The sequence below is a fragment of the Panthera tigris genome, chromosome B2 (assembly GCF_018350195.1).
Source record: "Panthera tigris isolate Pti1 chromosome B2, P.tigris_Pti1_mat1.1, whole genome shotgun sequence".
Lineage (NCBI taxonomy): Eukaryota > Metazoa > Chordata > Mammalia > Carnivora > Felidae > Panthera > Panthera tigris.
This window is the reverse complement of record NC_056664.1, coordinates 124,316,318-124,339,214: the sequence shown is the minus strand read 5'-3', so window position 1 is coordinate 124,339,214 and position 22,897 is coordinate 124,316,318. Positions and strand designations below refer to the sequence as shown.

Below are 22,897 nucleotides of genomic sequence, written 5' to 3'. Positions count from 1 at the left end.
ACAGCACCCCCGGAGTTGTGTGACATGCCACCCTTGGGTATCATTACTGTGCATAATTCCTTCTGGAATTGTTTTATAGGAGTCTTGAGTTAATTAAATAGTGAAAAGTCTTGAGCGAAGCAAAGTATTCGTAATCGCCCATACTTGAGAACTTGGAATATCTTGAAAAGTTCCTTCCTCCCAGGGAGCTAGCAAATGAAAAAGTTGTTCTGATCATTTTTTTGCTATTCTTGGAATTAGGAGTGTTTAGGATCTCTTCATTCAGCAAGCATTTACCCAGTGGCTGCTGTGTACCTAGTATTGTTCTCAATGTTAGGGACACAGAGAGTCACCAGAAAAAGTTCTTGCCCTTACAGAGCTACAGTCTAGTGGAGGAGACACACGGTAAGTAAACAAGTACTGTATATATAACATAATGTCAGGTGGTGCTAAGTGCTGTAAAGACAAGTTAAACCCTTTAATTTTTTTTTTAATTTAAAAAAAAATTTTTTTTAACGTTTATTTTTGAGACAGAGAGAGACAGAGCATGAGTGGGGGAGGGGCAGAGAGAGAGGGAGACACAGAATCCGAAACAGGCTCCAGGCTCTGAGCTGTCAGCACAGAGCCCGACGCGGGGCTCGAACTCACGGACCGCGAGATCGTGACCTGAGCCGAAGTCGGCCGCTTAACCGACTGAGCCACCCAGGCGCCCCAAGTTAAACCTTTTAAAGTGTGGCACCACCATAGAAGAGTGGTACCACTTACAAAATGGGAAGTGAGAATTTCAAGTGCACAGGCTTTGCCTAGCGTAAGCCAATGACCTTCCCACCATCCACTCTCCCTCTGTGCCCATCCCCACCCAATAAAACTCAAGGGTTTTCCTTCTTAGCTTCATCCACTTCTAAAAACTGCCCCAGTGACAAATGATGGTTATCCATGACCATGGGATCTATGTGAAAGGACGGGAGCATGTCCAAAACCTGGGGCTGAGGAGAGAGAAGACTCAGGAGGAACCAGATTTCCAGACTCACCTTGGATATTTAGAAACCCAGTGGGCCTTTGAATATGCTCTCTGCTACCTCCACACAGAAACAGTCTCCTTTCAAATGGGTGCTCAGGAACTCAGAGTGATGGGGCTGTTCTGAATTCAAACTTAACCTAGATGCATCGTCTCTGGGAAATGCACACACCAGATTTCCTCACCGTTCACAGATGGGATAGACATCCTGGCCTGAGCCCTCCCACGGGCCGCTTGGAAAGAGGGGGTGGGTGCAGGGAGGTGAGTGTGGGGGGTATTCTCTCTTCACTGTACATTTTTCTGGACCACCCCATTTCTGGTCGGCTGTGATGGACACAAATGATGAGAGTGAATCCTTCGCTGTTCATGTCCTCCCTCTCCACCGACACACACATGCACACACACAGAAGAAGACAGTCCATCTGTGTCTTGGGATTGCACTTGCATGACTGTCGCCCCAACGACCCACCGGGGAAAGCTACAGGTTTGAACAGCTCCAGCCCTGGAATGAAAGGCCTTTGTGTGGGGCGTTGCCTGCTGCTGAGTCGGGGCAATTAGAAACCGGTCCCACCAGTGTGGCTAGGAGACCAGAGGCAAACCTCTCATGGGATTCTTTGAGGGACAGACGCAAACAGCCCAGTGTCCTTTTGGGAGTCAGAGGAAAAGTCAGCCTAATCGAGTGGCAGGGGGATGACATTAACGGAAGCTTTTAGACACGTGGGGTCATATAAGCATGATATACTGGGGGAAATGCCATGATAGAGGTTTGTAAACATTGCTGGGGGTGGAAGATGTGCAGGAAAGGTCCCAGGAGAGGGACCACTAGAGTTGAGGTGAGGAAGAACTTGCCAGAGTGATGGTTTAAGAAGCTGAACCTTTGAAAAATGTCTTAAATATCATGAAACTCCATTTAAGAAATCTTCTTAAGGGGCGCCTGGGTGGGTCAGTCAGTTAAGCTTCATCTGGCTTCGGCTCAGGTCATGATCTCACGGTTTGTGGGTCCAAGCCCCGCGTCAGGCTTTGTGCTGACAGCCCAGAGCCTGGATCCTGCTTCGGATTCTGTGTTCTCCTCTCTCTCTCTGTCCCTCCCCTGCTCACACTCTGTCTTGCTCTCTCTCAAATATAAATAAAAGCATTAAAAGAAATCTTCTTAAATCTGAACAATGCGGTATATATTTTAGCACAGAAAAGAAAAATCTTACCTCACTGAGATTAAGAAAAAACTTTCAAAGAAAATTGTGACAACATAGTTCTACCCTATACCACAATATCCTATTTAATACCTTTATAACTGTGACTGCTTCCAGTAAGACAAAATTATCCAGAAATTATAAAACAAAACATCTAAACAATGGCTCCTCTGCCTTGAAAACGGGGTTTGTACCAATACAGCCCGGTTTACATATAGATACTTCAGACATTCAAGCAATGCTAAATTCTCTCATGCATCCATAAGCTTATTCAGTGGTGGGGGAATAGGGACTATAAGAATAAATAGGGTTCAAAAGAAATGTTTAACAATCAAAAGTTGATTGCACTGTCACTATTTGACCCAGCAGTTCCATTTCTAGGTAGAGCCCTAAAAGAAATAAAGACATCCATCTAGAAAAGCCTGCACACAGATGTTCTTAGCATTATTCACAATCGCCAAAATGTGGAAACAACACAAATGTCCATCAACTTAGGAATGGGTAAATAAAATATGGACTATCCATCCATGGAATATTATTTAACGACAAAAAGGAAAGAAGTATTGATATTTGCTACAAAATGGATGACCCTTGGGAACATTGGCTGAGCAAAGAAAATCACGGGCCCCAAATGGTGTCACTTAGACCGAGTTGCCAAACCGCGGCTTAATACCCAATAATTGCAGTTTCAGCCTCCCCCAGAAATGGGGCTTTAACCGGTCAGTCAGGAAAATTTTTCTTCCCATCTGCACCAACAAGTCTGGTACACAGTCTCTATCCCCCGAAGAAAGATGAGGCAATCTACGTGATAAGACCTGTTGCTTTTTCTTTCCCCTAGCAAACAGCCTTGTTTGGAACAATCCTCTTCTTTTGCTAATAGCTTTCTTACCCCCACCCTCCAACCATAAAAGCTTTCCTTCCATTTTATTTTGTACAACTCCTCTTAGAGTCCGGCTCCACTTGCTAAGTGGGTCCCGCCCATTTACTTGGTTGCATTTTGTTGTTTAACAACAATACATGAACAGAGCCAGTCACAGAAGACCACGTGTTGTAAGACTGTATTTATATGAAAAGTACAGAAAAGGCAATTTATAGAAACAGAAAGTAGATTTCACGGTTGCCCAGTGCTGGGGGTGGAGATGGAAAGTTACTGCTAATGGGTAGGAAGTTTCTTTCGGGGGTGTTGAAAATGCCCTAAACTTAGATTGTGGTAGTGTTTACACAACTCTGTGAATATACTAAAACCACTGACTTGTACCTTTTGAATGATGACTTTTATTGCATGTGAATTCTATATCAATAAAGATGTCTAAAAGAAAGTTGATTGCGCTGACTTGAAAAACTAAAATGAATTGGGCTTTTACATTTGATTAAAATCAAGCATAACTCGAATTGGATTAGACTATGAGCAAATAGTTTCTGTAGATGTTAGCAGGAGAGGAGACATGGCTGACCCAAAGAGAGAGGAAGAAAGACTTAATCCAGGGGCACCTGGGTGGCTCATTTGGTTGAGCATCTGACTCTTGATTTCACCTCAGATCGTGATCACAGGGTCACGTGGGTTTGAGTTTTGCGTATATTCTCTCTCTCTCTCTCTCTCTCTCTCCTTCCTTCTGCCCCTCTCCCCTGCTTGCTCACACTCTCTCACTGAAATAAATTAAAAAAAAAAATCTAAATTTTGGGGAATAAACTAATTGATGTTCAGCAACAAAACCACCACTACAAATTAAAGATGGGTTCAGGATGCCAAATCTAGAGACCAGAAGTTGACATACAACTTCCCCTTAAAAGCAGCAGCCCAGGGGCGCCTGGGTGGCTCAGTCGGTTAAGCGGCCGACTTCATCTCAGGTCATGATCTCGCGGTCTGTGGGTTCGAGCCCCGCATCGGGCTCTGTGCTGACCGCTCAGAGCCTGGAGCCTGTTTCAGATTCTGTGTCTCCCTCTCTCTCTGCCCCTCCCCCATTCATGCTCTGTCTCTCTCTGTCTCAAAAATAAATAAACGTTAAAAAAAAAAATAAATTCTTTAAAAAAAAAAAAAGCAGCAGCCCAGAATATGTAATAATAGCTTCATGTGAAACTATGAAACCTACACAGCTCTCTGCAGAAATGCAGCTACTATGAAACAAAGCAAAGTAATTCCACTGAGCAGATTAGTCCCATATCCTTATGCCATAGTAGAAACTCAGGTACCAGACAAAGGCTATGACTTCCAGTGACAAAATGTCAGGCCTAATGTTAATGAGCCTCAAAATATACCACAAGATCTCTATTGACCTCCAGTGGTTACAGCTAAAATTGCGTGGTTTATGATACATGAGAAGAGAACATGATGTACCACAAGCAATTTTGGATTTGGGGTTTGGTCTATTATTTTATCTTGAAAGCTGTAAAGTTGGACTAAAAGGAAACCCAGCCAATGACTCCCATAAAAAGTTCCCTTCCCTGATTTTTAAGCATTGACTAAAGAGCTTATTTTTCTGTGGCCTGTTTTTGCAGCCTTTTTCAACACAGCCAGGAAGGTGCTTGCCTCCCTCCGGTGACTTGGTGACTCCATCGGGGGCCGTCTGCGGACAAACCACTGTGCACCCGCGGATGCAGGCGAGGGTACGCGGGAGAGCAGGTGAGCAAGCAGGTAGGAGAGAAGAAATGGCTGACTGAAAAGAGACAGGCAGGAGGGAGTGTAAGAAAGGGTGGAAGGCAGGTATTACAAATTAAAATAGGCCAATCTGGTTTTGCACAACTCTGGCGCTTTTTGGTAGCTACCTCAGCAGTTCAGAGATTCGCCTCTCCCAGCAACCTCACCACCAGGCTGTAGTGAAAACAACTAACACCAAACGTTGCTATACCTACAGTTTCCCTAAACAAACCTAGTAAACAACCCCCAAGCACTTCATACAGTCTCCTCTATGGGCTTGAAGGAGTCCCAGCTCTCTGTCCTTTGGGTGAAAGGTTTGCTCAGTTGAGGAAGTGCAATGTTCCAGAAGCGAGATTCTACTATTACCCTCATTGCTAGCCTCAGGCTACCAGAAACCCCCAGACTGGCAAGGCCATTGATCTGGGGATAAAGTCTTACAAGCACCTGCTACTGGGCTGGCTGGATTCTTCAGCCAGGAACAGGCGTGTCGGAGGGCTCTCTAGAATATTTTCAGTCCCACATCTAAATACCTTCAATTTTTCCAAAGAATCCATTTCTACCGTTCATCTGACAAATGAACAAGCCACTGGTTGCTCTGATAATAACTCATGTCTGATATTTGCTATGCTAACTAGCAAAGTATCTTGTAATAACTGAGACATTGTGACCTTTCCAGTAACAGTGCTAGCTAATCATGCTTAGAGCATTAAATCCTGATCAAAACACTCACTGTTCCTGTATGTAATTTCAACCAGTGCATTCAAATATCACACCATCTCTGCTGGAGTATTTCAAAGCAAATAACAGACATAGAAGGCAAGGGCAAGAAAAGAACAAGAAGCCATTGGCAATCGGTGGCGACTGTCGTTAACCATTCTTGCCCGTATTCCTAAATGTTACTTCCCTGGTCACTCCTTGGATATTTTTCAGATCCGTTCATTTCAGACCCGTTGTTCAGGTAACAATTATTTATGGACCGCCTGTGTACCAGATATCTACTTGACATATATTATCCTTCCATTCTAAGGAGAATTTAATACACTAAGAGAATGTTAAAAATTCACTGGCTGAAGTCTCTGATGTTTGCAGAAACTAAACATCTCACTGTGGTGTGGAGGTGTTCTAGCCCTCCAAGGCTCCATTTTATCCTCAAGGAGAAAGCAGCACTAGAAGATTCTGTTTATAAACCTTAAAATACCAGTCGCTTTATTTGTTCTTTCTAAGGGAAAGAAAAAAAAAGAAACCCTTAAAGGTTATATAAACATTTTACTATATTTTATCTTCCTTTAAGACCCAATGATAATTACATCCTTGGGCTACATTTACCTTAACTGTGATTTAGTGCATCGTAAAAAAATCGTGAATAAGAATTCTTGACGTTGCTTGTTAGTCCAGAGGTCAAACCAATGACTTATAAGAGCAACTCTTTCCTGAAAGAGCTATAAGGGAGAGAAAATGTCATTTTCCTGTATAGTTCAATCTAAGTTGCTAAGCAATCCTTAGACAGTCTACCAACCTCATGGCTAATATTTGCATAGCACATTACAGTTCGTGAAGCACTTTCACTGTGTAGCAGAGGTCTATCCCTTCCGCTTCAACTGCTTTTATCTGGGGATAGAGAGACAAGCCCAGGCTTGTTGGGTGGGCTGGTGGGAAAGGCTGGCCAGGAGATATAATTACAGTGGGGCCCGAGGAGGGCCTCTCTGGAGAACAAAGAGGTAATGGATCCTGGCTCTTGTTTCTACCTAAATGAATGTGGCCTGGGGAAACAGATGCCAAACATTTCATCTTGAAAACACCTACAGGCTACACTTAAATAGTGAAAACAACAGGGCCATTTTAAGTAGGTATGATTTTACTAACCCACAGTCCTACATCTTTATAACCCTCACCAAAACAAGAGTGAATACATATTGCTAAGTAGCCATTGTTAGCCGTGTCTCCAAGGAAGACATACGCCAAGGACCCCCCCAAACCTGGGTGTCGCTCCAGCTTTGCTCAGATGATATATACAAACTCACTGGCTTTATTACTGGGTCAGGCTTTGGCCTTAGCCCGGCTAGTCTCCTTCCCTTGGAACAGGCCTGAACCACGCATGAGCTATCAGCCATTAATGATTGACAGAGCTGCCTAAGCCAGTCAGTAACTACTTCCTGCACCACCTTTCAAAGGAGGGGCATCCCCCGGCCATTGAACTGAACTGAGAAGAGAGGATTAAAGAAATACACAGAGAATTAACTATACATGAATACTCTCCATATCGAACACCACCAAAGCACCTCCTCTTTTCTTCCCCCCAGCACACAGTGTTTTCTGGAGGCTTCTCTTTTGTCCCTGGAGGTACAGGGGAAAGGGGAGGCAGACCTTGGGGCTCCTCATAAAGTAGGAGTTGGAGACTGGAGTGAGAAGAGACTGTCTTGGGGCCGACAAATAGAAGTTTGTTTTTGTTTGAAGTGACTCCAAGACTAAATTCTTCAGAGTTTTTTTTTTTTTTTTTAAATATGGTGACATGAGACTCCGAATGTCACAGTAAAATCAGCCCTACAAATTAAACTTCTTTTATTCCAGAATATCTAACTTACCTCTCTATTTAATGACTTGTTGCTGAAAGGTGTCCAGGCACTGAATCTTGTGTGAAAGCACTCCATTTCCAGAGTTTTTCTAGAAGAATCCTGAGCTGACATCTCAGCAAATTATTTTCTTCCAGCCCTAAGATATATACATTCGTTTCAATAGAGGCTTAATTAAGATCACCTAGAAACATCCAATATATTAATGTTGTCATCATGGGAATTTTAATAATTTCTGCCATTCATTGACATCTATATATTTATTTAAATTTTTTAAACATTTATTCATTTTTGAGAGAGAGAGAGAGAAATAGCACCACTGGGGGAGGGGCAGAAAGAGAGGGAGACACAGAATCTGAAGCAGGCTCCAGGCTCTGAGCTGTCAGCACAGAGCCTGATGTGGGGCTCAACTCACAGACCGTGAGATCTTGACCTGAGCTGAAGTCGGACGCTTAACTGACTGAGCCACCCAGGCGCCCCATACATCTATATATTTATTTAGATAAAATTACAGCAAATTATGTGTGTATATATACATATATATACACGTGTATATATACATCCCTGTGGAAGATAATCCATACAAATATGCACGGGGAGTTCATGAACTCCAAGGCATTGCAGTTTATTCTGTCCTCATCTGTTTGTACCCAAATGTGAATCTAAATCAGAGTTGTTTTTCACTTTTCTGGGAAAATGACTCAGAAATTGGGATGATGCTCTACCAACCAGGAATACTGCTTTTTCTTTCCCTGGAAAGCAGTAATCTGAAGGGCTTAAAGAGGGCATTCTACCTGCCTATCTTTTGAGGACACAATGAGGACATAGAGAATAAACTTAGCGTAATGTATCAGGCATCCATCGCAATGGATTCATCGCATCCCAAAATTTAACAGCTCAAAACAACTGTGGGTCAGGAATCGAGGCACAGCATAGCGGAGTACCTAATCAGTCTGCTGGGGCTGTCATAGCAAAATATCACAAAGTGAGTGTCTTGAAGAACAACAAAAGTTTATTTTCTCACAATTCTGGAAGCTAGAAGTCCACGATCAAGATGCTGTCAGAGCTGGTTTCTAGTGACACTTGCGTGCTTGGCTTGGACACAGCCACCTCCTCTCTGTGTTCGTACAGGGCCTTTCTTCTGCTTACATAACGAGTACAATGGGTAGGCAACAGAGAGAGAGAGGGAGAGAGAGAGAGAGAGAGAGAGAGAGATCTTTGGTGTCTCTTCCTGTCCTCCTAAAAATATCAGTCCTGCTGGATTAAGGTCCCACCTTATAACCTCATTTAATTTTCATTACCTCTTTATAGGCTCTGTTTCCAAATATAGTTACATTGGAGGTTAGGGCTCCCACATGAAATTTTGGGGGACACAGTTAAGGCCATAAAAGGTACTTCTGCTTTAGGGTTTCTCATAAAGCTGCAGTCAAGGGATTGGCTAGGACTCCAGGCTCATTTGAAGGATGTGAAGCTCTTTCATGTGGTTGTTCGCAGGATTCAGTTGCTCATGGACTGTTGGACTGAAGGCCTCTCTTGTCTTAATTGCCACATGGGCCTCTCCGCAGGGAAGTTCATATGGTAGCTGGCTTCCATCAGAGCAAATAAGAAAGCAAGAGAGGGCACGCAAGAGAGAAGCCAGCTTCTTGGTAACCCAATCTCAGAAGTGATATACCATCACTTTTGCTGTTAGTCAGGACAGGTCACTTGGTCCAGCCTACTCTCCAGCAGGGGGGATCATACAACAGCATGAGCCATCATACAATCTATCTCAGTTCACCCTTTGGGTCAGTTCTCTTCTTTTTCCACATGTAGAACATGGTCGCCCACTTCTTAACGGACACAACCCAGAAGTGCCACCTCATCGGTATTTTTAGCTCAGATCCCAGAAGATGTGGATGATTCACAACAGTCTGTACAGATCCAGATATAGCTCCTCATGCTCTAGCAATCTCTAAAGATAGGTTGGCCCTGGCTCCTATACATACAATGGTAGAGCAGGGAAAGGATAACCACAATAAACATTCCCATTTGGAAAGGAGAAGAATGACATATAAAATAGTTGATCCACAGCAAGTCCGAAATCCTGCTGTGTGAGGCTGGGGCCCAGTTATCATTTTTAGTCTCAAACAATCGCATTCCCTTTCAGGCCATGTCAGTGATTTCTTTGACGGTACAACTTTCTCAAAATCTACTTTAAGTTATGCTTTGATTCCAGGCAGTGTTCTCTTCTTATATTCTACCATTGTTTAGAGGCATTTCTCTCTCTCCCCCTCTCTCTCTGAATTTAACTGCAAGGATTTTGAGCCTATCGGGCTTCTTTGGGAAGAGCCCAACCCTGAGTCTTTCTTCCCTGAGATCTTTTTCCAACTGGAAGTACTTGCGGGTTATCACCTTGTTCCACTCAGAGATCCTAACCCCATCCTCTTGCTTGGTCCTTCCACTAAGCAGGGTTTAAGCAGCACCTGTTGCTGACAGGCCTTCTCAATGGTTTCTTTACTAGTTGAAGATGTGAATCGGTTCCATCTTCTAACCTAGCAAGTACCTGAGTTTTTGGCCGTCTCTCAATTCCTTTACGTTCCTGCTTGCAAACTAGCCAACTGTTCTCGGAGCTGCCTCTATTTCTGGTAGGTACCTCAGCAAATGCAGCCAGGAGTAACAAATTCATTCTAAGAACATTCATTTTCTACCTCTCTGCATAAAGTACAAGCCATTTACTCTATTCAAAACTATAGTTTTGCAAGTGTTTTTTGCGCTGTATAACATGGATTGACATCGTTCCAAGTGTCCGATAACAGTTTCATGCTGCCAGACTGGATGTTAACACCACGTAATTTGGAATGTGTTGCTGTTGCTATGGCAGCATCTTGCTCCTGGAACCAATATTTGTATCTACCAAAGATTTAAGAAAGAAATGACAGTAAACTTACACAAAATCTTCCAGAGAATGAAAAAAGTGGGAATTATTTCCAAGTCCTTTTATGACGTCAGCATAACCTTGATAACAAAACCCAATAAGGACCTTGAAAGAGAAATATTATAAGTTTATTATCATAAACATAGATGCAAAAATCCTAACCAAAATCTTAGAAAACCAAACCCAGCAATATATAAAAAGATAACATATCACCACCAAGTTGGATTTATTCTTGGAATGTAAATTTGGTCTGGTATTACAAAATCAATGTACTTCTCATCATTCATAAAACAAAGGAGAAAAATTATATAATGATCTCTGTAGGTATGCAAAGTGCATTCAGCATCCATTCCTAACAATAACAACAAAATGTTAGCAAACTAGAACTTGAAGGTAATTTAGTAATCCAAGTAAGGATGTATTATAAGAAGCACAGCAAACTTAAACTTAAGAGTGAAATGTTGAAACTTTCCTTTTGATTGCTACTACTACCTTTATTCAGCATTATCCTGGAGGTTCTCTCCAATATAATAAAACAAGAAAATAAAATGTATACTAATTTAAAAAGAAAAGTAAAAGTTGTCATTACTTATTAATGGCATAACTATATGTAAAAAAATATCAAAGAATCTACAGATAAATTATCAAATTTAATGCATAAGCTTAGCAAAGTTGCTGTGCATAAGAGCAACATTTAAAAATCTGCATTTCTGGGGGCACCTGGGTGGCTCAGTCGGTTAAGCGTCCGACTTCAGCTCAGGTCATGATCTCAAGGTCTGTGAGTTCGAGCCCCACATTGGGCTCTGTACTGACAGTTCAGAGCCTGGAGCTTGCTTCGGATTCTGTGTCTCCCTCTCTCTCTGCCCCTCCCCCACTCACTCTCTGTCTCTCTCTATCAAAAAATTAATAAATGTTAAAAAAATTTTTTAAATCTGTATTTCTGTATACTAACAACAAACCCTTATAAATAACAGTATATCATTTGTAATAATTTTTAAAAATCTAATTTAAGTTCAGTGAGGGACAAATATTCCACATAGAATACTAAACATCCTATCAAGAGAAAATTCTCAAGATCTAAATAAGAGCATACATATGTACAGGTGTTGGTTCTACAAAATTAACCTATTAATTTATATGATCTCAGTCAAAACCAGAAGCTAGTGTGTGTGTGTGTGTGTGTGTGTGTGTGTGTGTTCGACAAACTCATTATGAAATGTGTATGGAAATGCAATGTATCAAGAATAGCAAAGACAACTTCAAAAAGAACAAAGAAGGGGTGACTGGGTGGCTCAGTCAGTTGAGCGTTTGACTCTTGATTTCAGCCCAGGTCATGATCCCAGGGTCAGGGGATCAAGCCCCACTTTGAGCTCTGTACTGAGCATGGCCTCTGCTTAAGATTCTCCTCTTTCTCTCTCTGTCTCTCTCTCCCCCTACTCCCCATCCCCTTCCCTGCTCACATGCCCTCTCTCTCTAAAAAAAAAAAAAAAAAAAGAGAGAGAGAGAGAGAAATTGAAAAAAAAGAAAGAGCAAAGTGGTAAGACTTACTCTATGATGTTAGGACTTACTCATGATAAAGCTACCCTAAAGAACAGCATGAGATATTGGCAGAAGAATAGACAAACCAATAGAAACAGACTCACGTATATATGGTCACCTGACGTGTGAGAGAGGTGGCATGCAGAGCGGTGGAGAAAGGAACATTCTAGTGAGCAACACGTGGAGCAAAACAGCTATCCAGTTGGGCCCCACTGACCCCAGAATCATGAGAAATAATCAATGGTTATTGGGCTAAGGCCCTACGTTTGAAGTTGGTTTGTTATTCAGCATTAACAACTGATACAAAACTTGGGACCCGGAAGTACAGTGTGGCCATAACATAACCGAGGGCATAGGGCATTGACTTTAGGAACAGGCAGTGTGTGGAAAGTGGACGGGTGGTCAGCAGACCGTTAGCAGAGGCAGAAGAGCAGTGGAGCTGCTACGAAAGGCCAGGCAAATGGTGACTGTGTTATGTGGCAGTGAAACGTTTAGTGACACTGGTGTCTGCGTTAGTACGGACAATAGAAAACGTACCAAGAAATACGTAGACCCGACTAAAGAGATTCTAAGCAGGATGTAGAAAAGGCTAATCGATTTTTTTAGCTGCAGATCATGCAGTCAGGAAGACACGAAATGATCTGAAAGATCAGTTTTGTTTGGGGGCAGAATTTAGTGGAAATAAAGAACATCTAATACAGTATCTTCAGCTAGAAAAAAGTCTCAAAATAATAAAGGTCTCATTTCAAAGCCTTCCTTTATAAGGTCTTTAAAAGGTTTGCAATGGTACTGACCCTGTCATTTAGAAAATAAAAGAGTTTTGGGGCCCCCAGGTGGTTCAGTTGGTTAAGTGTCCGACTCTTGATTTCAGGTCAGGTCATGATCTTGTGGTTCATGAGTTTGAACCCTGCTGTCAGCACAGAGCCTGCTTGGGATTCTCTCTCTCCCTCTGCCCCTTTCTCTCTCTCTCTCTCAAAATAAATAAATAAAATTTTTAAAAGTTATACAAAGAAAACAAATGAGTTTCTAAGAATCTTAAAGACTGCCCCACAGCACCTTGAATCACAGCACAAGGCAGAGAGGAGTCTATCTTAAAGAGGTTGGTGGAAGGAGGTCTTGTATTAAAATAGATTATAATTGGGGCGCCTGGGTGGCTCAGTCGGTTAAGCGGCCGACTTCAGCTCAGGTCATGATCTCTCGGTCCGTGAGTTCGAGCCCCGTGTCGGGCTCTGTGCTGACAGCTCAGAGCCTGGAGCCTGTTTCAGATTCTGTGTCTCCCTCTCTCTGACCCTCCCCCGTTCATGCTCTGTCTCTCTCTGTTTCAAAAATAAATAAATGTTAAAAAAAAATTTTAAATAAATAAATTAAAAAAAAAAGATTATAATTAGGTGCATAGAAAGAAGACTGTTCTGGTGAAAGCATGACCAGCTAGAAAGAAAAGGGACCAAGAAACTTTGCAATGGTCTCTGACACACCAACTTTCTATAGGCAGAAAGCAGGCTGAGAAAGCTAGGCAATTACAACCACAAATCATTTTTCTTTCTTTCTTTCTTTCTTTCTTTCTTTCTTTCTTTCTTTCTTTCTTTCTTTCTTTTTTTTTTTTCATTTATTTATTTTTGAGAGACAGAAAGAGACAGAGCGTGAGCACGGGAGGGGCAGAGAGAGAGGGAGACACAGATTCTGAAGCAGGCTCCAGGCTCTGAGCTGTCAGCACAGAGCCCGACGCGGGGCTCAGACCCACGAACCGTGAGATCATGACCTGAGCTGAAGTTGGACGCTTAACCGACTGAGCCACCCGGGCGCCCCAACCACAAATCATTTCTTGTTGGAAAGGATGGATGATTCAGAAGGTGAAGCCAAGAGTCAGTAGTGCAGGACTAAGAGGAGCTGAGGACAATGGAATAGGAGGCCACACCCAAGGAGGAGACCCGGACTGTATGTAGTCGAGGAATAATCAGGGCAACTGGCCTGGCTAAATTTCAGAGTTGCTATGTCAGCAACTGCCATGTGCCTTGTGTTTCCTGTCTTTATGAACAGGAAATACTACCCTTCTTGTGTGTCACCAGCATAAGGCGGGTGTCTGGGAGACAGCCAGGTTCACAGGTCTCCAGATCAAGAAAAGCCACAGACGAGGAGCCTCATTTGCAATTGGCCCTAATGCAGCTCACAAGAGATTAGACTTCAAGCCTCGTACCATAATTGGATGAGACTTTAGGTGTCTTGGGATGGAGTAAACGTATTCTGCATGCAAAAGGCATGTGAATTGTTGTGACCAGAGAGCACAACAGCGTATATCATCTGCACATATGGCCAGGAAAAATTGCTCCCATCCTTGTGTATGCGTATCAGTTCTTCCATCAAGAGGCAGAGGATGTTGATGGATGTTGATAAAGTGAAGATGTGTGGCTTCTGGGCCTAGGCCTTAAGAAGATTTGCAGTTTTTCGTTCGGTACGCTTTGGATCTAGCTGCCGCGTAAATAAGCTCAAGCTACGTTACAGAATGATGAGAGACCATCTGGAGAGACAGAGGTTGAGCCAGGGCAAAGCTGTTTCAGCCCCCCTCGTCAAAGCACCAGATGTGTGAATGAAGCCATCTCGGGTATTATCCAACTGAGCTCCCAAGTGAACGCAACCATATGAAGGACCCCTGAACTATAACAGGCAGAAGAACTGGCCAGGCGAGGCCAGCAAACCCAGAGAATCGTGAAAAGTAATGACTTCTGTTTCAAGCTACCTCGGTCTGAGACCGTTTGTTATCTAGCACAGACTGACAGAGGCATATGCTGGTGAGCATCCAGAACAGTCACATACAGCTGGTGAACGTGCAAACTGGTATAAGTGCTTTGCAAAAACGGTTTGGCATTATTTCCTAAAGTTGAACATGTGCCTCCAATGGACTCAACAGAAAAACACGAACATGTGGACCGAACATATCCACAAGCACATTCACAGCTACATCAGATAGCTCCAAACTGGAAAGGGTACAATCATTCCCCAGCAGTCAAGTGGATAAATATATTGTCATGTATCCCTGGGCGAGAATGCTATATATCAATGAACAATCTGCTGCTACACACAATGTGTGTGAATCATACACATAAGACATTAAACAAAAGAAGCTGGAAACAGCATGCCACATTTTGTGTGGTTTAATTTATACACGGTTCTACGCTACAGTGTTAGAAGTTAAGATGGCAGTTACCTTTGGGTAGGACAGAGAGGGTATGACTGGGAGGGACATAAGAGGTGACTCTGGGGTGCTGCTCCCTGATCTATGGGGACCCAGTGGGGTTCACTTTACAATTCACTGAGTTCCATACATACGATTCGCATATTTTTCTACATCTTCTATTTCTTTTTTTTTTTTTTAAGTTTATTTATTTATTTTGAGAGAAATAGAGTGCATGAGAGAAGCAGAGGAGGGGCAGAGAAAGAGAGCGACAGAGAGAGAATCCCAAGTAGACTCTGTGCTGTCAGCACAGAGCCCCATGTGGGGCTTGAACTCACGGACTGTGAGATCATGACCTGAGCCAAAACCAAGAGTCAGACGCTTAACGAACTGGACCACCCAGATGTCCCTACATCTTCTATTTTTATCAAGAAGTTTTAAAAAGATATCACTTATAAAAAAACAAACACTATTAAGTATCGAGAAAAAAATAAAAGTACAAATTTTGTGAAGAAAATGATAAAATTTTTTTGAAGAACATTTTTAAAGAACCGAAATAAATGGAGTGATATGTTTTATTCATGAATTAGAGAATTCGGAAGAATGAAGACATTAGTTTTCTCAAATGGATCCACCAATTCAACGCAATCTCAATTAAAAAAATCCTAAGAGATATGGTGGTATGTGTGTGGAACTTGGAAAGCTGATTTTAAGATATTTATGGAGGTTTAAAGGGCCCCAAATAGTCAAGTCAGTCTGGAAGAACAAGGGAGAGAGACATGTTTCTAGAAAGACTCACTGTAAAGCTGTAGTAATAATGTCACATGGCATTAGTATGGAGACAAATATCTAAGCCAGGGGAACAGGAGACAAAGTCCAAAATAGACTCCAGTATACATGGGTACTTGTTAGATGATAAATCAAAGAAAAGATGGATTTTTCCATTTATAGAAACCAGAGTATCTGTTTTAAAAAAAGAGAGAAGAAATTGGACCCCTTTCCCACACTATACACATACACACATGCACATCAACTATCTGAAGGCTTTTTATATGTAAAATCAATTACACATGGTTTGTGATCCCCCAGAAGACAAAATTAAGAACAATGTGTGATGTCAGAGAGACAGATTTTGGATCAATCTAAGTGGGAAAACAACCACTTCAGCGGCTTTAGCTGTCTCAGGAGGTTAAGTCCATTACTGGAGATATTAAAAAAAAAAAAATTGGATGACCACTTGGCAGTGAAATTCTAGCTGGGATTCCAGCATCAGAAAATGTCTCAGTTTCTAAGCAACCCTCTGTTGCTATAAATCCCAAGAAGAGAGAGAACAATGGGTCCTGGCGTAGCCGAAGAAACTTTATGGGAGAACCAGGAGATTTTGAGAATAAGACAAACATTTGCAGGCTCTTCTTACCACATTTGAATGGAAGCATGTTTTAAAAATGAATATATTGGAAAGGCATGTACCAGATTAGGAACAATTTTAGAAATATTACAGAGGGTAGCATGACAACACTGAATTTGGATCCCTGCTCTGACCTCCTTTCCCCCAAGTAAAGCTTTACAAGTAATTTAGTCTCTGAGCCTCAGTTTCCTCATGTGTAAAGCAAAGCAATGCTGTGCTTGGCAAACTACAGTATAATAATGTGTTGTTCAGATAAAAACCTCATGGCAATGTGGGAAATTAAATACCTCCTTCTGAATCAACATTAAATCAAAACAAATCCTTAGTTTCCTAAGACGCCCAGCTGTTGTTATGTGAAATCCCTCCAAGAGCCAACATAAGGAGTTTTTATTTAGCAAGTTCTTAAAATCGTTGTTATCCTCTGTGTTAAGGGATTACTGAGTTATATAATAAGCAGAACATTGCAGAAAGAACAGTCACTATCTCTGCTGGTGGACTTAAATATATGAGTACAGTATATCATATATAGAGATAAAAATGCCAATAGAGAGTTAGAGATAGAGATAGAAATTTCCACGGGATTATTTACATTCTTTTAAGATGTCATTTTTGCTGATTATTCAACCCAAGGACAAATGGCATGCTGGCAGTCACTACTTCTTTAAATTGAATGATTTCTTTTCATATTCCAGCATTTTATATTTTTCCAAATAGTAGCTCCATATGATATTAATAATCATTTCCCAGAAAAGCAGGATCCATGGTTAAATATGCTTAGCAAATGATTAAGCACAATGAAACAAGTTTCTTTTTTGTAAGATGTTATAGAAACTTAACTATGATGATACTCACTGTGAATCTCCGAGAGGGGGAAATAATATGCAGCATTTCCCTTGTTCATTGTTATAGGAACCTGTCATAGTGCGTATTGGTTATGTGATGTGGTTATTGTGGTGGTTATCTAATGTTGTGTAACAAAGAGTCCCAAAACCTAGTGGCTTAAAACAACAAATATTTATTATCTCACAGTTTCTGTGTCAGGAGTCAAGGCATGGTTTAACTGGGTCCTTTGACTCAGGGTCTCTCACAACCATGTTTCAGTTGGGGTTGTGGTCATCCAAAAGCTCAACTGGGGAAGGATCCACTTCTAGGCTCATGTAAGTGGTTTGTTGGCAAGATTCAGTTCCCACAGACCACAGGAACAGGGACTCAGTTCCTTGCAGGCTCTTGGCTGGAGGCTTCCCTCCCATGTGAGCTTCCTAACTTGTTAGCTTACAAAATGACAGCTGGTTTCCACCCACTGAACAAGCTAAAGGGCAAGACGGCAGGCAAGATGGAAATTGGCATCTTTGTGTAACAGAATCCCAGAAGCAACACAGCATCACTTTTTGATTAGTCAGAACAGAGGTCAGCAAATGTGGTCAGCAGCCCATATTCAGCCTGCCAACCACTTTTGCAAATAGTTTTATTGGAATATAGCTAATCACATTTATTTACATATTGTCCATGGTTGCTTTTATACTGTAACAGGAAGAATTGAGTAATTGAGAAAGAGAAAGAGAGAGACCATATAGCCCACAAAGCCAAAAACATTTACTACCTGGCCCTTCACATAAAACATTTGGCAACCCCTGCATTGGAAACAAATCTAGCCCACATTCGAGGGGAGAGGATTCACTAAGGGCATCGCTCTCAGGAAGCTGGGGTCGTTGGGAGCCAATTTAGCCACTTAGCACTTGCACCAAACAGGCACTTGGCAAGTACTTGCTGAATGAGTAAAGGAATAATTGTTCGCATCTACTAACTTTCCACATTCAAGGGCTGAAAAGCAAGTCACTAGCTCAGAAAAAGCCAAATTCCTTCACTGATTATTAGGATTTGACACCTATGTCACAGCTGTGACAATCTATCAACTTATGTGGATATTATTAGTAATTCCCATCATTATATTAAGTGAGTTAGATGGTAAAATAGGCTTAGAATCGAATTAATATGTACATCTGACAGATCATTCTTTCACAACATCAGCAAATTGGAAGGAAGGGAAGTATTTTAGGGTAGTCGTTTGGAATGAGAATTCTGGGGCAAGAATACTCCTTGTGAATTATGTTTACAATATGGCAGTCACCACTATTTCTAATACCATGAGAGACTCAAAACCTAGGTATACAAAACCAAATTCTCATCCATTTTTCATCTTTGCTCTGTGTCCTTTCTCCAAGAGCCAAAGTACTGTCCCATGCAGTTTTTCCTTGATCATTTAGGATTTCTCTTATTTGCACACAAAGTAGCGTGTCACTCCTGGGAAAGTAAAGGTCCAGCCACTCACTGCCTTGCTCATATCCCAGTTTTCCACTGAATTGAGGCCCCAGTGTGGATGACACCAACTGGGTATCTCTGTCTTACATTATCTTGCAAAACAAGGGCTCTAAATGTTTCTGAAGTGTGTTCTCAGAAGGTAATGAAATAGGAGACCCCAATCTGTGGCTCTTCTCATTTATAACTAGATCCAACATACAGATTGTTACAAAATCAAAGTGGGGAGGGAGCCATGTAACAAATGGTAAACTTATCTTAATTTTTGTTTGAGTGGCTCTTCTAACCGGCACTGTGCTAATAAATCTTTTTCCCACACACTAGCTCCTTCTCACATTCACCCTGGGAGTTAGATTACAGAGGAGAAAAACAGGGTAAAGAAAACCATCCAAGGTCATACAGGGAATAGTGGGTTATTGAATTTAAAAATTATACTGGATTTTTCCTAAAGAGTGAGTGTAATAAATTGGATCTATGGCTGCTGTGGATTAATCCGGAAATACGATTTCTCTTTCATGGCCGACTATCCTTTACAACTGGCATATTGATGAGGAACTCAGCAACTGACCTACTACTACCTCTATGCCTAGCAAAAAAAAAAAAAAAAAAAAAAGGTGGGGTGATGGGTGAGGTGGGGAGGAGCCTGTTATGCGACAACCAAAGCCAGATTAAGGGTTGAAATGGCTGGCCAGTTGCCGGTCTATACAGCGTTAAATTATCACCAGGATAGCACAGAACCATGTTGTCATTAACGATGTTTCCACAGCCTTACCCGGTTGGAGAAATGTACATTCGCCTGGTCCTGCCCCACTGAAGTAGACAAAATGACTTGAGGTGCCAGTTAGAAACAAACATTGTTCTCTGCCACAGAGCTACCTACATTTGAGTCCTTTTATGATTCACACCTGCAAGTTGCACAACGCCTCATTTATTATCTGAAATTTAATCCCTTAAGCATGATCTACATTTTCAACATTTCAGAGGCTATTGCAAAGTCACCTAAACTTTTAACATAAGTACCTGGCATTACTTCCTCAAGAAACTTTTAGATTCTATGCATGGAAAACAAAAATCTATAGAAAGTCTTCTTGCAACATGAAAAAAGAATCAAGTACTAGGCGTAGGGAAGAAATCCCAATTTAATCCCTTAAATATGCCTCTGAAGAGTTATCTGGTTTTAAAGACTGTGAAAAAGCCAGAGTACAAGGACAATGTGTGTGATTATGAAAACAGAAATGAAAGATTATTCCAGTTAAATGCCTGCTTTTCAGGGCATATAAAAACATGACTTATTTTGAACATAAACTGGTATATTATTTTTATTAAATGCACAAAAAAGTAATGGATAATGAAGGTAACAGCATGTTTTGAGGAAATCTGCACTACTGATGGCACAGGAGGTGATAGGAAATGCCGTACTTGTGAGCCCAAATGCACATAAATGTTGGATTGGCTCCCCGATAAGTAAGTTTAAAACTACAAGATTAAAGTTGCAACAAGAAGCAATTGCACTGTTTAAACTCATTCGGGAGGAATAACCAGCCATGGCTGTTGTAAACTTTCAAGTTCCTAATCCCTACTTTCTCCTACTGAAATAAGTTTTAGAGCATGAGTTTTGAGGACTCCCAAGGTGCGCAAATGTCAAGAAGGGCCCGAAAACAAATTGCCTGGGTTTTGTTTTGCTGAACTGCGATACAGATGATGTCGGGATATTCTGTTCTGATACTATGGCGAAAGTTATTAAAAAGCGCATCACTTTGTACTTTTAAAAAGAAGAAAAAAAAAGGAAGTATCATGTCTTTAGTTGTTTGTCCTGTTCATCAAATCTTAGCATATTAACTCCTAGAGCGGCACAATTCCAACCAGGAACTGTATTCTCAACAGGGTGTATTTCCCCGTCACTGCCCCCAGCTCCACTCCCCACGCTCCCGTGACTCTACCGTAGGGAAGAGGCTGAAAACTGGAAGAAGGAGGAGAGGCGTTGGTGTGAACCAGTCTGGGGTCGGATGAAAATCACTGTTTTCCAAAGTGCTCAATAACTTGACTTCATTTCTACCCCAGATGAAAGCTCTGGAAGAGGTTAAGAGTTTCCTTGGCACCGCCCAAGTCAAACCCACGGAAAGATTGCTTTTGTTTCTCCCCGGAGCCACTGCAGCTTTTTGGATAATCGTGGGGCTGCTGCGGCTCTCAAGGTCACGGGTGGGGGAGGGGCGGTGCCCGCCTCAGCGCCGCTTCGGGTCTTCCGGAGGTCGCGCAGGGAAGCTAAACCGCCCCGGTGCTGGGCCCGAAGGGTCTCAAGCAAAAGTTGCGCGGCCCGGAGGCCAAGGGCTTTACCTCCCGGAGGTGGCCGCGGGACCCGGGCCGGAGCGCCTCCTCTTTGGACCGCCGAGTGACAAGCGGGGGCTGCAGCCAGCGGCGGCCCCGGAGCGCGGCGAGGACGGGTGGCGCGCGGTCTCCATGGGGACGAGCAGCACCCCCCCACCCCCAACCCCGCTCCTCGGAGTCCCCGCCCCGCGCGCCTGGCCGCAGCCCACAGGTGTCCGCGGGGCGGGGGGTGCCGGCCCCGCGTGGGCCACCGAGGCCTGTCCACGGCCGCTGCGGGATTCCGGCCACTCTGGGGCCCCGGCTCCTCCGCCGTCCCCCGGGGGGGCCTGAGGTGGGACCCCCGAAGGCTTAGAGCGGAGGGGCAGACGCCAGGCTGCGGGACCCCAACCAGGAGGAGATGGGACACTGAGGCCAGCGTTAGCTTGGTCGCAAAGAAAGCCAGCAGTTTTAAGGCCGGGTGATGGGAAAGGTGGGGTTTATCTTCAGCAAATCCTCGGAATATTTTAATACTTCTTGTCAAGTTTAGCGTTATACAGGAGGTACCAAAACCAAAGCAAACACGTTTAAGGGGCCTGGAAGTAACACTAAATATAAATGGTTTGCTCTGGTGTTTTGTTTTGTTTTACCATCGGTAATTAAAATTTGTCTACAAGGAATATACAGCATATAGTAAATTTGATTCTCATATAGTTTTATTCTAATCCAGGCATCTCAGCTTTTTCCTGTTGCCTTTAACATATGTTTAAATTGTGTGTACCAATTAGAGAAGCTAAAATTTTATTACCTGAGACCCACATGGGGTCCCTTGACACAAAGGACAAATGAACCAAATGAATAAACAAGATCAATCTGATGCTCTGTCAGTGACCCCACAGGAAACAGCTTGTGCTTCACTCTATCTCAGGACCCATCCAAGAAAAACATGTCACGCGGCAAAATTTCCTTTTTGCTTTGTCAGACCCTAAAACGCTATTTCCCCACCCTGGAATCCCTAGTCTCTCAACCCAACTGAAAAGTTTGGAAGACTGTATTTAATATTCTGCTCATTTCCTCATTTTTAAAATGAGGATCAAAAAAGAGCAATCAGATAAGTTGATCAAAAATCTTTGAGCTCAGAATGGCAAAAATTACTAAGATTGAGATTTGTTTGTATCATTCAGTGGGTTTCACTCACGCATCCCCAATTAGGTGCTTGTTTCTCTGTCCTGGAAACGAGGAAGCAGCAGGGGCGTCTTTTAAAATGTGAAGGCGACTGAGCTACGATTGAATAAACAAAATGTGGCTATCCGCACAACGGAATGTGATCTGGTCATGAAAATGAACGTACTAGTGATCCATGCCACAACATGGATGAACCCTAAAACCTAGAAAATATTATGCTAAGAGAAGCAAGTCATAACATGGATGAACCCTAAAACCTAGAAAATATTATGCTAAGAGAAGCCAGTCATAACATGGATGAACCCTAAAACCTAGAAAATATTATGCTAAGAGAAGCCAGTCATGAAAGACCATGTAGGATTCCATTTATACAAGATGTTCAGAGTAGGCAAGTTCGTAGGAAGTAGATTAGTGGTTGCCAATGGCAGGGGGGTTGGGAAATGGGAAGTGAGCTGCCAAGGGGTTTCTCTGGAAATGAAAATGCTCTACAATTAGAGTGTGCTGACAGGTGCACAACCGTGACCCCCGCTAAAAACCACTGAGTTGTACACTTGACAAGGGTCAGTTTTATGTAGGAGTTATATCAATAAAGCTGTGTAAAATGAGCAGTAAACTGAATGTTTGCTCTACATTATTGGGTGTCAGCAGCTGTGATAAGCATCCTACACACACT

General features: G+C 42.4%; 1 protein-coding gene across 7 annotated transcripts in view; it reads right to left on the bottom strand.

The window, feature by feature from the left end:
* The window catches only part of ECT2L (epithelial cell transforming 2 like), an 81,849-nt gene extending 60,688 nt beyond the window's left edge, over window positions 1–21,161 (bottom strand). For 2 of the 7 annotated variants that reach the window (XM_042987219.1, XM_042987223.1), the window contains exons 1-5: window positions 21,073–21,161; window positions 10,320–10,411; window positions 8,417–8,533; window positions 7,405–7,531; window positions 6,149–6,261 (exon numbers count right to left, since the gene is read on the bottom strand). In XM_042987219.1, coding sequence (XP_042843153.1) covers window positions 6,149–6,261; window positions 7,405–7,506 — 215 coding nt within the window. In that variant the 5' untranslated portion in view covers window positions 7,507–7,531; window positions 8,417–8,533; window positions 10,320–10,411; window positions 21,073–21,161. Of the gene's footprint in view, window positions 1–6,148; window positions 6,262–7,404; window positions 7,532–8,336; window positions 8,370–8,416; window positions 8,537–10,319; window positions 10,412–20,678; window positions 21,042–21,072 lie in introns of those variants that run through there. The other 5 variants (XM_042987221.1, XM_042987222.1, XM_042987220.1 and 2 more) reach the window with 5 other exon arrangements.
* Window positions 21,162–22,897: the final 1,736 nt, after the last annotated feature.